The sequence below is a fragment of the Rhineura floridana genome, chromosome 1, assembly GCF_030035675.1.
Source record: "Rhineura floridana isolate rRhiFlo1 chromosome 1, rRhiFlo1.hap2, whole genome shotgun sequence".
Lineage (NCBI taxonomy): Eukaryota > Metazoa > Chordata > Lepidosauria > Squamata > Rhineuridae > Rhineura > Rhineura floridana.
The window spans coordinates 103,203,985-103,221,539 of NC_084480.1; the positions used below are offsets into that span (position 1 = coordinate 103,203,985).

Genomic DNA, 17,555 nt, shown 5'->3' on the forward strand with positions numbered 1-17,555 from the left:
TGTTTACATCTGGAGTTTACTGTGTGCTTATATGTCAGTCAGTCAAACATTTCCATTGTAGCTTACAATTAAATGTTTGCTGAGCAAGTGTAGAAATGTAAGATGCTTTCCTGATAGACCACAAGCGGCTGACATGTCAGTTGGTTACTATATAATAAATACTACATGCTAAAACTACATAATTTTAGTGTTAAAAATTAAATGTTGGGATTCCAACAAAATGAGTGATATGGTGCCAGAATTGCATGTCTACTTCCTAAAGCATAAAACACAGAAGAACCATTATTGTTGTTTACTGTGTTTTGGGGGATAATTTGTGGACCGACTCATATATTTACACTAGGTTGAGATTCTTCACAGCCAGATGTGAGCAACAAGGCTTGAATCTGCCATCCTCTGCCTCCAGCCAGTCAGAGTTAACGCAATGCTGAGAGGGGGGAAATATAGAGGGAAGAAACTGTCTCATCCATTGGGGAGTTGGAAAGGTAGAGAGTGAGGAGTATGGTATGTTCTGTGATTGCTCTTGTACTGGAAAGAAAGATTGGTAACAAAGCCTAAGCTTAGGGCAAGGGTGGATGAAAGAGTTCAGGGAAAGTCCAACGTTAGAAGGAAATGTATCTTTTTATGGCTGTGAACCAGCTAGGAATTATGGCACTATAAAATGGGTGTTTGTTTTTTAAAAAGGTTCCCTCTTCTGATTTACCCAGATGCCTAGAGAATACAAGTGGAAAACAGTATACTGGTCACTCACCCAAACAGACACTGGGACACACTTTAATGTTTATTTTATTGTTCGTTGGACCACAGTCCAGATTACCCAGTTGTGGGTAAAAAGAGGATGGGCGAAGTGGGATATGTGGCTCTAGTGAGGGGAACGAGAACAGGGAAGATATACCTGGTGCTACCCATGAGCATCTGAGGCCTGTCACATATTTGGTGGGATTGTGGAGATACAGCTGGACAGAGGGTGGGTGTCAGTGTTCCCAGTGGAAGGAAAATATTGAGAAGATCCTTTAGATACAATTACCAAGTGCCAAGCAGAGTGCCAAGGACTGTGTGGTTATGTTCTATAGCAACAAAATTTGTTCCTCACACAAACTCAACACCTTTTCAGACCCTGCTTTGAGCCCATTGCCATGCAAATGTTGGTTGCACTCTGGGGATCTTTGTTGCTTGTTTCCCAGGTAGGATGTAGGTTCATAGTACTGATGTTCAAAGCCCTATATGGCTTGGGACCTGGATACCTTAAAGATTGTCTCACCCCATATATATGCAATCAATCACTGTGCTCTGCAGAAGGGCCTCCTGCAAATAGCATCCCATCCATATGATTTAGGGACTGGGCCTTTAGGGTAGCAGTTCCTACCTTTTGGAACAGCCTCCCATTTATTTTCAGACAGGCACTGTTTCTATTGTCTTTTCAAAGCCTATTGAAGACCTTTTTTCAACAAGCCTTTTAAGTGGAGATTTCTACATCTGTATTGGACTTGAAATTGTTTCTATATGTGAAATTGTTTTATAAATGTCTTTATTGTTAAATCACTTCAAGATGTTTCATAGGAAGTGATTAATAAATGGAAATAAGCAAACATTGCTTGTGGCTTTTGTATGCAGTCTTTTTTTTAGTTTGGGTCACTGTTTTTCAGTATGCTGCTTGTTAACACTACCTTGAGCCTGAGAAAAGCGATAGTAAATAAGTAACAAATCATTTTAAATACCATTATATATTTGTAGCTACAGTTAAAGAGAAATTCCACATGGATTACTGTCTAATATTAGGCTGATGTCCTATAGTTAGATTGTAACTTGCTCAATATCTGTATTTCCAAGTAAGTGTTTTTGGGAGGAATGTCAAGGTGAAATACTTTCCTTTTTTGCTCAGATTAACTTATTACAAGTAACAGATCTTCATGGTAAAATAAATTACATTGTACAAATAAACACATAATAAACATCCTTTAGAGAAGATCTACTAGTTAATATAAAAGTAAAAATGACTGATTGTATGCACATCTTGCAGCTCAAAATATTATCTTCAGTATGCAGATAAGACAAGAACATAAAATGAAAATCTCATAAAATCCAGGGTACTAATCTAGGGAACTATATCTGCAATGGAAAAAGCCTTGTAAAATAAGACTAAAATTTTAAGAACTTAATTACACGTGCAAAAGGGAAAGAGCTCATTTCAGGGCAGTGTCAATTTTCTAGTAGACATAAATTAATATGAAACAATAATTAAGGCCTGTACTAAAATTTGCATCAAACTTATAATGTAAGCACATTTTAAAAAAATAGATTTATGACTGCAAGTTCCTCACTCCCATTTTGTTTACCTCTTCATTAATCTATGTTGAGATTGCAGCTATAATCTGCCAACCATTAGTGCTGCAGAACCTCTATTAATTCTAACCCAGGCAAATTCTTGTGTTCTTAAGGAGGAAATGTAATCAAAGTTTCAAAGCATTTAAAATATTTATTCAATATTATTTCTGAAGATACTTTTGGTTTCTGGTTTACCACCAATAAATGATTCTAGAAATGCATCAGGTGTTGAGGTGAAATACTTTAGGGGGAAACACACACACACATACATATAAAAAGAACAAGAATTTTTGACAGAGAAAAAGAAGCCAAGGAGCATAAAGTGAGAAAAGCACTCCCCGCTTCCATGCTACAGATATGAAAAGCACAATGCAATCCTTTTGAGTAAGAGAATCAGTTCCTTCTCTATATAAATTCCCTGATTGGACTGGGTGGCAAACCCAATACCGAAGCTGGCTTCTGTACACTTATGCCTCATGGGATGTGGAACCTTGTGAATGAAAACTTGTGCATCTTCTCTTGAAACAGCTGCTGGGGCTGTGTGCAGAAAGCGTTTGTAGGAAAAGGAAACAAGGGGCTGGATATATGAATATAAAGTCCTTACCTCATTCCACTTTCCTCTCAACAGCTGGTTAGCATGGCTGCTGATTATAATACAGTTATGTGCGTGCACATGAAGATGGCCTAAGTTCTTACTTTAAGAGGAATACTGCCTAAGTCCTTAGAAATGAGCCATAAAACAGGGAAGTCAAGATTAATGGGCGAGATAACATCATCTCCCATCCAGTAAAATGCAAATTTTAAAATCATACACACACCCCTGCATATAGCAGGAATTTTAAAAGTTCATGGGGACAGGGAATGGCAGGGGGAGAGAGAGAGATGAGTCGTGGGAGAAATCTATCCTGCACTCTCAGTCATTTCAGAGGAAAAGAGATGCTATCCTTCACTCAGTGTGACTGCAGCAGGGGATGGAGTTGGGCTTAGATGGAACATTCTTTGTTTCAGAGTTTTGTTTTCCCCTACAGTCATTCCAAAGGGATCCTCTAAGCATGGTGGAGTGGCCAACAGAGGGATTTGGGGCTTCCTGCGTTGGCTAATGCAGCAGGTCTAGCTCCCTTCTCTCATTCAGTGCTACTCACTCCCTGTATCTGCTCAAGACTAGATTTGCAATCTACTGCTGTGGTTAATTTATTTATTTACTTAATTTATTATTTGATTTATATCCCACCCTTCCTCCCAGCAGGAGCCCAGGCAACAACAGAAAATATGCATACAACAGTCATGTCCAGAGCCAGTTTGTGGGAAACTGGAATATCTATTCAACTCCAGTCCGCTTAAGGGTATGTTCCCAACATAAAATATTTTCCTTCCCTGCCTTGAGTTTGGGCTCCCAGTGCACATGCATGGAACCAGCTTAGACACAAACATATATAAATACCCATGTGTGTATATATATTGTATGTAGATGTATATATGTACACAGACACAGACACACAATTCACATACACACAGGTGAATATATGCTATGGGGGAAAAAACAACCCCTGAGATGTTTCTCTCTCTAAAATAAAATATAACTTTTATGGCATAACATTAAAAATGGCTGCCCTGCATCAAGGCTTATGATGGTGTATCCCAGATATTATCCCCTTTTTAAAGAAGACAAGACTCTTTCCAGTGTGATGGGAACTGATGGGAATACCCATCATACACGATTTAAAAGCAACTAGACCTTTTATGGACCTTAATACTGGGGAAGGAGGCAGATTTTGACCCTGTGGAAAGGATATTTCATTACTGTGTGCATATGAAAAGTGCACTTTTTGTAGTCAGAGAAAGGATTTGAGAAAGGTTGAGGCATGTGAAGCAGGAAGTTTTTAGACAGTATTAACGCAGTTCAATCGGAGTCTTCTTCATCAAGATATTCCTCCGCATTGCTTAATGTTCGCATTATGTCTAGAAAGAAGAGCAACAAACAATTTGAGCAAATTGTTAATTTAGGATGCAATACAAAAGCCAGCCAGAGGAATCGGAAGCAGCTTAAGTGCTGCTCCACCAGCAGAAAGGCACTGTATCTGTAGTCAGCACCTGCACTCCAAGACCACCCCCAGTATGTCTGTGGAAAGCCCCACAGATGTAGATGTACCACTGGTGGTGTTCCACTGGCTGTGGTAGTGGAAAGGGGCATGTTGGGGTGGCCAGCAACTGGCATAGTTACATTTCTCCCTCATTGGTGTGAATGGGAAGGAAAATGTACAAAATGGGAAAATGCAGGAGTTTGGGGAGGCGGAGGGACAGAAAGAACACTGCCACTCCACCTTCTCCTCTGACTGCAATGAGGGCATGGTTCTTCCCACCACCACTGCAACGTTGCTCTGTTAAGCATAGAGCCAGCCATTTTGATTGTTTTTAAATTCTGTTACTTGAATCTGTCATTTCCTGTGCCTCAAATTTCTAGCAAGCCAACTTCAAAATGTTTTGTATGCATCTCCATATTCTTAAAATAATCACAATAATTAAAAAGGCTCCTCTCTCATCAGCTTAGCATTCCTCCAGAACTACTATCTCATCTTTCTCCACATATCTGAGAACACATTGCCCTCTGAGCTCTGTGAAAATCAGCGTCTTCAGCTGGGTGCCACCTGTCTATCATTACAACTTGTCATTGTTCATGGTCATCTGTCTGCCTTAAGCAGATACACCGTTTCTAACCTCCTTGCATAATTCCACTTTCAGCAACTTGGGGACATTCTTAATTTGCTTATCGATGCAGCTCATTGTAATATGTCAAGACAAAAGAAAAAGAAAAAGGTCAAACCACACCTTGCCCTTGTTTCTTTTTAAGCAGGGAAGCACACGCTGCATTAGTAGCCATGTCCAGAGCCAATTTCTTCTCATTATTTCTTAAATCTGTTCTAGCACCTTTATGAAAATAAGATATAGGGCATCACTGTTAGAAATTCTCAGATGAAATGGCAAGAGCAGGGGTGGCTAATCTGTGGCTCTCCAAATGGAGTTGCCAATAACCAATAGTCATGGTAATGGGAGCTGTAGTCCAGCAGCATCTGGAGGACCACAGGTTAGTCACCGCTGTGTTAGAGTCACATACCTTCATTATCCTTATTAGCACTTTTGGTCTAAAGCCAAACTAGTTTTCCATTCAGACTTCCAATGAAAAGTATATAGGACTATCCTAATAGTGATTCTAAGGGACAGAGTGATGCCACTCTGCTATCTGAGGGTGCATAGCACAGGCATAGGATTTTCATTTTTAATTGAAGTTTCAACTGTACGTTGGGGGGAAAATGACTATTATATATAAATTATAAATTTGTATAAATGTATAAATGATTATATTATTATATATTATGTATAAAATGTGCACTGGTTTAAAATGTTCTTCAGATGTTTTATTGTGTTATTTTTTGTTGTTTGCCACCCTGAGCTTGTTTGGGGAGGAAGGACAGGATATATATACATTTTATTGTTGTTGTTGATGATAATTCACCACAGCAAACACCTCAATATCAGTGAAATAATTTCTCACATAATGGAGGTGCCTTTTATAACCTTGAACAATGCTAGCCTTGCCCTAGAGTTCTCCCCAAGAAAAAAGGAGAGGATGCTATAGAAGAAATGATGTTCTAGGGTTTTACTAACAAAGGTGCCAATCAGAGGGCTAGTGACCACAGCAAAGAAAGTAGCAGATTTGTTACTACATTCTTTATCTGATTCTACACCTCTGTGGATGCGGTACAGAAGGCCTACATCTTAACAGTGTCTGAGGACACAACAATATGGAATGCAGAGAGAGCTTGATCCAAATCTCCTTCACATAAGGGACCCAATAGTGCAGTCCTGTACATGTGTACTCAGAAATGATCTGAGTTCAGTGGGGCTTACTCCCAGTAAGTGAGAATAGGACTGCAAACCCAGGGACCTATGAAGATCTCAAGAGTTGCAATCCATGGACAATCTGGATCTTTCTCTCAATGTTTATTATGGGAAGCTTCAGTGACTACTTAGGATTGAGACTCAACAACTATGCCAAGTGAGAAAAGAATGATTAACTGCATTGTAGAAGATAAAATGAGGCTACAAAAACAGTTTGCTTCCATTACACGCTGCAAACTTGGTAGGCAAATATGTACCTATGGCTCAGTTCAGATGTGCGAATCTTGGCTTGATAAACTGACATATTTATGAGACTTGGGTCTACATGTTCCATCCTCCTGTCACCTCTTTCCTCCTCCTTTGTCTCCCAGAAGTCTTCAGTTAACCATAGTTTCATGTTCTGACATTACCAGGAAATTATGGTTACCAGGATCACAACCATTTAAAAAGCAACTTCAAACTGTAATTTAATATCCTGGCTTGTCCCAATGCTGGTAATCATAGTTTCCCAGTGCAGTTGTAGTGTTGATGGTTCATTAACACAAAAAGGGTTGAATCGTGATATGAGAAGAAAGGGGAAAGGGGAAAGGAAGGGGTAGTACGAGAACAACATGTGCAGGCATAAAGCTCATGTATTGCTCAGTTTTTTAAACAGACATCTGACCTGGGGCCACGTCTATAGCACAGCATGGATGTGTTGGTAAGCATAAATTACCTTTTGCCAGCAGTGTTTCTACAATATCTGCATAACCCTTCCATGCAGCAGCATGCAAAGCTGTGTCTCCCAGTTTGTTCTGTGGAAGTAGAAGGGAGGAAACCCATCAAGGTTAAAATGTGGCAATGCAAGTTTAGATCATGCCAATGGTAACCAAACACATTATCGCAAACCAATTCTTAAAAGCCATTCAGTGTGTGATTACCTACCTGTTGGTTTAGTTCTACATTTGGTTGCGTCAACAACACTTCCACTATATCTGCATAAAGTGAAAAGACATGGAGGGAAATGTCATGAGAAAATGGAACTTGCTTTCTTCTACTCAAATGCAGCAGGAAAGTCAGGTTCTAGACTCAATTAGCTCAAAAAGCACTGTAATTGTTTAAAGCCTGTGGAAGAAGAATTAACTTAAAGAATGAATGTATAAAAGTTGATACTTTCTTTTTTTAACCTCACTTTCTTAATTCCTTTCATATTTCAATTATATTCTGCTTTGCTATTATTAAGAGCACATGATTTTAGATCCATATTTATTACTCCCAGAGAGGTAGCCATATTAAGTCCCTCACAGCCAAAACAATGAAGTTTTGTGGCACCTTAAAGGGTATCAAATTTGTTGTGGCATAATCTTTCATGGACTACAGTCCACTTCATCAGAGGCATGTAAGTATTATTCTGAGTTACAAGTATATATATATATACATGGTTGGCAAAGGGGGAAGGAGGATGTAATCAGTAACGTCAGAAGGAAATGCAATGCAGAAAAGTACAGACAGTGATGATTACATCCTTAACAGTGGCAATTTACATAAAAACAGTTGTACTGATAACACAGACATACCGGGCTATATTACTGACAGATTTCAAAATGTCTCCTTAAAATGTTTATTTCTTAATTCCCCCTCCTTACTTTAAATTGTATCATACAGAAATTCAGACTATTATCGATTGCAGGTGAAGAAGAAATAATAGCTGGTCCATTAACCCAGCAAATGAAACCTCCAAGAAGAAAAGCATTCATCTTGATTTAAATTCTAATATACCTTTGTGTCCACCGTGGCATGCCCAGTACAAGGCTGTGCTTCCAGCTTTGTCTAAACCATTGACACCAACTCTGTTATCCAAACATTCCCTCAACCAGCTCAGGTTTCCTAAAACAAAACAATTTCCCCCCCACAAGGGGAAGAGGAAATCAACTATTAAATTAAATCATACTGAGAACTATGAAAACCACTGGTATGCAAGCATTTCAATTTATAAAAAAATAGTTACTAGTTCACATTATTGTTGCATGAACGGAAGTGTTATGCAAATTCTACCTTCCATTAAATATTCTTCTTAGAGGACACTAGCCTTTTTAACAAGTATTCAGCTGGTTAACTTTTAAGAGCCCATACAGTTGAACCTATGCATTATGCAGAGCTCACATAATCAAACATGACCTGTCCAGTAAGGAAAAAGTAATGTAAACTTTTACAGTCAAAATTATAACAAAGAATGAAAATTGTTGTGGAATCTATTCCAATTACAATTCAAACACTTCCAATTTTTGTAGAAATGTATTTTTTGCAGACCAGCTGGTATAGCACAGTGGGGAGGAGAGCCTGGTTGGGAGCCCAGAGTCTATGGGTTCAAATCCCCACTTGTGTCTCCTGGGTGTCAAGGGTCAGCTAAAGACCACCCCCACAGTGAATGGCTCAGGGGTTATGTGCCCTGCCCCCTGTGCAGCCGTGGGCAAGCTGCATAGTCCCAAGGAGCCCAGTTGCCCCCCAGCTAGCAGTTGCAGACAAGGAAGGGGCTGGCTTGTGCAGCTGTGGCAAGCTGAGCAGGCTCTAGCCAGCTGGGGAGGACTAGCCTCAGAGGGAGGCAATGGTTAACCCCCTCTGAATACCGCTTACCATGAAATCCCTATTCATAGGGTCGCCATAAGTCGGGATCGACTTGAAGGCAGGCCATTTCCATTTTTCATTTTTTTGCAGACCAACTGCAGGAGCAAATTCCACCAGACTTACTTCAGGGTAGACTTGAAGAAGATTGCACTATAAGTATTGAAACCCAACCATGCAGATTGCCTGTTTAACCAAATTGCAAGAGCACCAGTCCAGTAACTCCAGTACCCATGTGGCTGCTCCATATGAGATGAGGGTGTCCTTGGTTTGGACATCACACTAAGCCAAACCATGGCTTATCATGCATATGTGAGGAGCTCCTGGGGAGAACACACAACTGTTTTGCTCTTCCCCGGTTGTTTTGCTGCCCCGCCACACTAAGCTAAGCCACAGTTCAGCTTAGCATGTTGTCTGAACCTGGGCTCACAGTCTAGCTCTTTCCAGACTAACCATGAGGTATAACTAAGGTTTGTTCTTGGCTGATGGCTCATTGTTCGTCTGGAGAGAAATAAACCATAAGCCTAGGTTCAGATAACATGCTAAGCCAAGCCATGGCTTACCTCAGTGTGATGCAGCAGCAAAACAACCAAAGAAGAGTGAAATAACCGCAGTCTCCTCCCAGGAAGCGCATGCTTTTATTCTAAGTCATAGTTTGCCTCAGCATGACATGCAGACCATGCCAGTGATTAGGGATTGTCCTGCAATGGTGCCAGCAGTTAGGTTCTGCGCAAACTAGTAGGTGCTTTAACTAATACTATTACTGAATTTTATACACACTTACCTGGGAGTAAGCCTCACTGAACTCAATGGGACTTACTTCTGAACAGACAGACACAGGATCACACAGTTATTTAGGAGTAACCTTCAGTGAACTTAGTGGGAGTTACTTCCAAGTAAAATGCATCAAATTAGGGAAGTTACCCTTTTTAATTCTATTTATAAAGTGTAAAAATCAAAACCTAAAGAAATACCAAAATATTACACAATAATACATATAGTTAATCTGATCATGGGTAGAGGGAAATATAGCCATGGGGATGTGGTGAATTACCATAGAAGACGAGGGCAAAGTTATCTGCGCCTTGTTCCTTGCTGCCACTCCTCTCATGGATGGGTTCCTTGTTGCTCATCTGCTGTGCTCACTGGCCTGTGTGTGTTGATGTTTAACACCAGATCGGTACACAACAAGACCACTCTCATCCATGATTTGATTGTGGATGAAGGTGCCGATTTGGTGTGCATTACTGAGACCTGGGTGCGTGAGCTGGGAGGAGTTGATCTGACCCAACTTTGCCCACCTGGATATTCGGTGTAACACCAGCACAGGCTGCAGGGATGGGGGGGGAGGAGTTGCTGTGGTCTACAGAACTTCCATCTCTGTCACAAGGAAACCACTCTGTCTTGGAGCTGGCTGTGAGGGCCTGCACCTGGTGTCGGGCCGAGGAGACAGTAAACTAGGGTTGCTGCTGGTGTACCATCCACCCTGCTGCCCGGCAGCTTCTCTGACTGAGCTGGGAGAGGCTGTCTTGGCTGTGGTGTTGGAGGAGCCCAGAACGATAGTCCTGGGTGATTTCAATGTCCACGCTGAGGCTGCGACTAGTGTTCCAGCTCGGGACTTCATGGCCTCCATGACGAGCATGGGGTTGTCTCAAGTTGTCACTGGCCTGACACATAGGGCAGGGCACACCCTCGACTTGGTTTCTGCTCCAGATGGAGGAAGGGGTGGTCGAGAGATGGGGGTGGTGGATGTCACCCCATTATCATGGTCAGACAACTTCCTGGTGAACTTTAGACTTATAGCTCCAATCCTTCCCTGCACAGTGTGTGTGAACAGATAAAGATGGCCCACCCCCACAGACTAATGGAATCCACAGGATTCCTGAATGCCCTGGGGGAGTTCCCAGTAGATAGAGCAGGTGACCCTATTGAAGCCCTTGGCACGCTGTGGAACAGTGAGGCGCACCAGGCTCTTAAAACGGTTGCCCCTGAGCACCCTCTCCGGCACTGTGGAGCCCAGTTTGCACCTTGGTACACCAGTGAGCTAAGGGCAATGAAACAGGCTGGATGACGGCTACAGCACAAGTGGCGAAAGATGTGCTGTCAGGATGATTGGGCACATCGAGTAAAACATCATAATCATGCCTACTGTGTGGCGGTGAGGGCGGCGAAGAAAGCCCACTTCTGCCTCCATCACATCCTCAAGTAGTCATCCGGTGGAGCGTTTCCATATTGTCAGGGGTCTGTTGACATCAATTCCAGGAAATGGAATCTTAGACCCTTCGAAGGTCCACTGTGAATTGTTTGCAAGGCACTTTGAGGGTAAAGTTGCTCGCCTCTGTAGAAGTCTTGATGCCTCATCCACATCTACTGTAGTCTCCAATGAGGTGTCCAATGCAATGTCTGCTGCAATGTCTTGGGAATGGTTTTGGTTGATGAGGCCTGATGATGTACACAAGGTGCTTGCATTGATGCAGCCAGCAACGTGTCCTCTCGACCCTTGCCTTTCTGGGCTTATTAAAGATTGCTGAGGGTGTTTGACCAAGTGGATCCAGGGTGTGGTCAACGCACCATTGCAGGAAGGAGTAGTTCCAGCTGGCTTGAAAGAGGCAGTGATCCAACCATTCCTGAAAAAGCCCACCCTGGACCCATTGGTTTGTGACAACTACCGACTGGTCGCAAATACCCCCTTCTTAGGGAAGGTGATTGAGAGGGTTGTGGCGCAGCAATTGTAAGTACCCTTGGATGAAACAGATTATCTTGACCCGTTCCAGTCTGGGTTCAGACCAGGTTATGGGACTGAATCGGCCTTGGTCGCCCTGATGGATGACCTTTATCGGGAGAAGGACAGGGGGAGTGCGACCCTGTTATTCTTACTTGATCTCTCAATGGCTTTTAATACCATTGACAATGGTATCCTTCTGGGCCGACTTGGTGAGATGGGTATTGGAGGAACTGTTTTACAGTGGTTCCTATCCTATCTCCAAGGTCTTCTTACAGAATAGAATAGGGTGACTGTCTTTCGGCCCCCTGGCAATTGTGCTGTGGGGTGCCGCGGGATACCATCTTGTCCCCCATGCTGTTTAACATCTATATGAAGCCCTTGGGAGCAGTCATCAGGAGATTTGGGGCAAGATGTCAGCAGTATGCTGACAATACCCAGCTCTATTTCTCTGTAACTTCTGAATTGGGAGAGGCTGTGCAAGCCCTGGACCATTGCCTGGACTCGGTGGTGGGTGGATGAGGACCAATAAACTGAGTCTGAATCCTAGCAAGACAGAGGCACTGTGGGTTGGTGGTTCCCGAGTTCAGATAATTGGTCAGTTGCCTGCTTTGGATGGGGTCGTACTCCCTCTGAAAGAGCAGGTTTGTAATCTGGGGGTGCTCCTGGATCCATCTTTGTCGCTAGAGGCCCAGGTGACCTCAGTGGCTAGGAGTGCCTTTTACCAGCTTCAGCTGGTAAGACGGCTGCAGCGGTTTCTGGACCGGGACTGGCTGACCACTCTTGTCCACGTCCTGGTAACCTGCAGGCTGGATTACTGTAATGCACTCTATGCAGGGCTGCCCTTGAGGTTGGTCCGGAAGTTGCAGCTGGTGCAAAATGTGGTGGCGAGACTGCTCACTGGGGCAGGGTATCGCCAACATGTCACCCCGCTGCTGAAAGAATTGCACTGGCTGCCCATTTGCTACCGGGCCAAATTCAAGGTCCTAGTTTTGGTGTACAACGCCCTATACAGTTTGGGACCAGGATCCCTGAAAGACTGTCTTATCCTTTATATAGCCAGTCGATTACTGCTGTCTGCAGGTGAGGGCCTCCTGCAGATACCATCTTATCAGGAGTTCTGTTCTGCACAACATAGGAAATAGACCTTTAATGTGGCGGCACCTACCTTGTGGAATTCCCTCCCCTAAAATATTAGGCAGGGGCCATCTCTGTTATCTTTTTGGCGCCTATTGAAGACCTTTCTCTTTCAACAAGCCTTTGAAGTTGAGACCTGTCCCAGTCTGCATCTGTGTTGGAATTGCTTTTAATATGTTCTTAAACCCTCTTTTTAAAAATGTTTTTAATCTTAGAAGATGTTTTGATAGCTTTTTTTAAGTACTGTTTTTGAAGATGTTTTGTTTTAATGTGTTTTAAAGTTTGTTTTATGATGTTTTAATGTTTTCAGTGCTTTTGTTTGCTGCCCTGGGCTCCAGCTGGGAGGAAGGGTGGGATATAAATCATATAATAATAATAATAATAATAATTATTATTATTATTATTACTAGAGTGTGATTATGTTGTGTATATACTGTCTTAGACAAATTTCATTATTTCACATCAGTCATCACATCCATTTATGAAAACAATTAAATTATTGATCACCATATACCCATGAAGCAGAGCAATCAAGTTGTCGTTGGCTGGTAGGAGAGGAGCCGGTGGGAGCAAAGCCAGTGGAAGGGACCACCACCAGCTGCCATTCAGGGGGCACAGTGGAAGGAAAGAAAATGCATGTTTCCTTCTGCCACCCTTTTTCATGACATACAGCATGTTCCAGGACTGGGGAGCCACAGGACAGCGCCAAACAGAACTTGGATGTTGCTAAGGCCTCCAGACACACTCCAGAATGCCCCTGTTTGGGGCCTTGACCTGCCTTCCACTGGCTTTCCTAGCCCGGGCTGGGCTTCTCCAGCAGATCCCTGGGTGAACTGGGCTGGGCCCTCTGCCCTGTGCCATGGCTGTGCCAGGAAGGGGGGACTTCTACAAGCATAGCCAGGATCCAGTTGGCTCAGCCAGGGATCTGCTGTGTCCAACTCCCCTTAACCTAGCATATAAATCCAAATCCAAATTTAATCCAAATAGCATATATACCACTTAGATTTTCCCATTAGTATATCACCATTACCAAACCAATTATTTATTCTAAAACCATTATCCCTTTCCCAATACTGAAATAATTTATCTATCATCCCTATTTATTCCAACAAATACATATTTTGGAAAAATATATATCCAGAAAATCAAGGCTATAAGACATGAAGGCCAAACTATTTGTCCAATATACTCAAGCCATAAAAGAAACAATGGCAATCTTTTCTTTTAAAAGTAAAATTATTTTATTGTCGCAAACACAACAAAGAAAAAAATTCCACTCTCATAGCTATTTCACCTGTGAAACTAATAGAAAGAGACCCCATGAACTGCTGCTGCTGTAACTACCACTATTTAACATGTCTTTAGTGCAGCCATGGGCTGGCAACAGAGTACACAAGCACATTAGGGGATCTGATATACTGTGAACTCCATCTGTACCCACCTCTCTTAGCAGCTTCATGTAGTGGGTTGTCAATGGATTCTGCTTGCTCAGCCACTAAAACAAAAGCAAAAGCACTTGTCATTTTAAGCAGCTGCATTGATTTCTGCATCTTGTTGAATGGGCCTGAGAAAAGAGACTTGTTAATTTCTTTCTTCCTAAACATTTATAAGGAACCTTCCCTTTGGAGAAGGGCCATAGCTCAGTGGTAGAGGATCTGCTTTGCATGCCGAAGGTTCCAAGTTCAATCCCCAGCATTTCTAGAAAGGGCTGGGAGAGACTCCCTGCCTGAAGTCCTGGACAGCCGCTGCCAGTCAGTGTACACAATATTGAGCTAGATGGACCAAGGCAGCTTCTTGTGTTCCTAAACTGAAGATTGGTGATCTCCACATTACAAAGATCACAGAACTTGGTTGTGCTTAACAGAGCTCCTCACGAAGCTTCCTATTCAGTTTAATGTCAGGAAGCTCTGTGTGTGGCACTCCTAGATACAAAAGAAAACAGGGCTCCTCCACCTTCAACAATTGTGTAGAAGAGGTAGGTGTAGTTTGTCATGAAAGTTATACCTGCTGAATTCTCTTGGGCCCCTTTAAAGGCATGTGAATGTTCAGAACTGGCACACTGAGGTGCCCTTCCTGCAGCATCACACACTATGTCTAAGCCTCTTTCCAAAGCTCCCATGGGTTTGGGGGATGTTTTGCCTGATGGAGAAGCACGCTGCCTCTTCAAAGAGAGGCAGAAATGGCTTGGCCAGTGGAGCAGAATTGCAACACTAGCTTCCAGGCAGTGGTGTTGCTGCCACTTACCAGGAAATAGTGGTGTAGGGAGGTCAGGGCTGTGTGGGCGCACTGGTGGAGTCAATCCGGCACTCCCATCCAGTGAAGGTAATAAAATGTGGAAAGAAGAGTATGAAGGGAATGCATTAAAAAAAGCCATAGAATTGTTGGGGAGTCCCTGCAGGCCACCCAAAATCTCTTGGTGAGCCTTATAGTTAGCACCCCTGCTGTACAGACTGGTATTCAACATCCAGATTATGCAGATTCTACAATATGTTAAACCTATATGCAAATATGCTAGCATAGTATATCAGTCCGGAACTGAGTAGAAAGAGCAAACCATCTCTTATGCATTTTGGAGAAATGCAAGATGACGACATGATAGCAGCAGCGTTTGTTTGGAGCTCTGAAATTTGTTTGATTTTTATTATTTTATTATTCTTGTTATACTTCCCAGTTTGCGCTGGACGGGAGATCAAACCCAACTTAGATAAGGAGAGAGGAGGAGTGAAGAAAGCTTTGAAAAACACAGAGCAAAGCTGGAGTATTGACAAGAGAGTGATAGGTAAGCCTAATACAGCACGCAATTTAAGCAGTAAAATGTAAATACAGACTGATATACTACATCATCTTCAGATATAACACTAGTCCAAGGGTGAGGAACCTTTGGTCTTCCAGGTTTTATTGGACTCCCATCAGCTCCAGCCAGCGTGTTCAGCAGCCAGGGATGATGAGAGTTGCAGTCTAGCAACATCTGGAGAGCTACAGGATCCCCAACACTATGCTAAACCACAGTTGAACATGAATGTGCCTAGGCAAGCCTAAGGCTCACATGCTTCTCTTCCCCTTTCTTCCTCCTGTGTGGCCAGACAGAATACTTCAGAAGGTTTTGCTTCTGTTTTGCATGAATTGCAGTTTAGCATTTCATCTGAACTCTAAACTATGGCTTGTTTTCCTCTGGCTTGGCAAAGGGAAGAGCAGGGTGAGTGTGATTTGAGCAGCATGGCCATTATTCTGCTCATTCACACTAAGCCATAGTTTATTTCAGACTGTGGCTTGTTACATGTGAATGTGACTTATGATTTGAAGTTGGTTTATTTTAAGCAAACCACAGCTAACATTAACCACAATCTGTGTAGCTAGATGACACAACAAGCCATAATTAAGCAAAAACAGAAGCAAAAGCTTCCAAACTACTTCTCCTGGCTACATGCTGTAGGAGATGACATAGGTGAGTGTGCAAGTCCAAAGATTACCAAGGTTTGTTCATATCCAATCTTCTCATTGAAAATTAAAATTACTTTATTGTTGCAAACACAACAAACAAACATCCCACTCTCATAGCTTTTTTATGTTTAGTGTGAATCCAAATGCCCCAGAGTTTGAAGGATTAAAATGTGAGAAAGCAAAGTAAGATGGAGTCCAAAAATGATGCTGTTGTTCCTCCTCCAGTTTTTAAATCCTCTTAAGTTGCGAATATCTTTCTGTGTTTCAACAGGAGAAAGAATGAATGTACCTTTAAAAAATGAATCTGATGTTTTTCCAGCACTATGTAAAGATCAGTTTATTTTTCCAGGCTTTTACATTTATGTTGATCTGTTTTATTCTGTCTCATATCATATTTATGCTGCTTTTATAGACTTGTTCTTTTTAGCTTATTTTTATTTTCTTGTGTTCCTAACATTTTATTGAAAGCCATCCCAGTAATGTGATTGAAGTGTAGGGCATAAATTTGAATAAGAAACAAATTGATAAAATGGCATTTTTAAGTGTTCTTGAGATTTTTTTTGTTCTTTCCATTCAGCAGATGGCACACAAGAGCACATGGAAGCATTCTTCCAGTTAAAATACATGTTCTTGAAGCAGCTCTCTACCATGAAACCATGTACTGATGCCCAGTTCTGACATAGTATTAGAAGGAAGACACTAGGTTTCCTTATATTCTGATCACAGATACTCCCTAAAAATAAAATAACAAATACATGTATTATGTATTTCTTATTCTTCACAGTTGCGGTGGATGTAGGTACATCTTAAAAAGCAAAACAAATGTGGAATATACCATAGTTGCTGGGGATTAGTCCAGTTCTTCCTTTACAGGTTCCCTTCCACCAATTTGTGTCACTCTGGAGGGAAAAGAAAGCAGTGTTGGAAAAGGGAACTATCACTCCACTTGAGATATATTTGGTTTATCTAATATAGTCCAGTTGTTTTATAAACTCACCATATCCGAAATGTAGATAACATCCCCTTCTTCAAAATACAGCTCATCTGGCTGGAACAACAAATAGGATCCTTGAGTTTGTTGGCTGATTTAAAGCATATTTTAGAAGCATGTTTTGGGTTTACCATCCAACTCCAACCCTCCCACCTAAAAGTCAAATCTTGCCTAATTATGTTTTAGGATGTTTTTTCTTCTTCATTCTTGAGGAAGAGATACAAACTATTCTTCTCTTGCGCAAATGGTAAAGTGGCCAGATGAGTGTACATCAATTCAAAACTCAACTGCAGGCCTGCCTATGCCTTTGGGAGGGTTTACAAAAACAGTCTGAGGCCTATAAGAGAGTTATTGCTTTTTCATTCTGTTTTTATCGCTAAGAACATCTTTCCTTTCCACTTCTCTTTGCATAAAAGAATTAAGCAAGGAAAGGAAACAGAG

At 41.9% G+C, this 17,555-nt stretch overlaps 1 protein-coding gene across 3 annotated transcripts in view; it reads right to left on the reverse strand.

Annotated features, from left to right (window-relative positions):
- Positions 1-2,456: 2,456 nt before the first annotated feature.
- The window catches only part of OSTF1 (osteoclast stimulating factor 1), a 40,492-nt gene continuing 25,393 nt past the window's right edge, over positions 2,457-17,555 (reverse strand). Inside the window, exons 3-10 of one of the 3 annotated variants that reach the window (XM_061627836.1) lie at positions 17,121-17,171; positions 16,959-17,022; positions 14,124-14,177; positions 7,981-8,088; positions 7,147-7,196; positions 6,938-7,016; positions 5,152-5,250; positions 2,457-4,284 (exon numbers count right to left, since the gene is read on the reverse strand). In XM_061627836.1, coding sequence (XP_061483820.1) covers positions 4,226-4,284; positions 5,152-5,250; positions 6,938-7,016; positions 7,147-7,196; positions 7,981-8,088; positions 14,124-14,177; positions 16,959-17,022; positions 17,121-17,171 — 564 coding nt within the window. In that variant the 3' untranslated portion in view covers positions 2,457-4,225. The remainder of the gene's footprint in view (positions 4,285-5,151; positions 5,251-6,937; positions 7,017-7,146; positions 7,197-7,980; positions 8,089-14,123; positions 14,178-16,958; positions 17,023-17,120; positions 17,172-17,555) is intronic. The other 2 variants (XM_061627854.1, XM_061627847.1) reach the window with 2 other exon arrangements.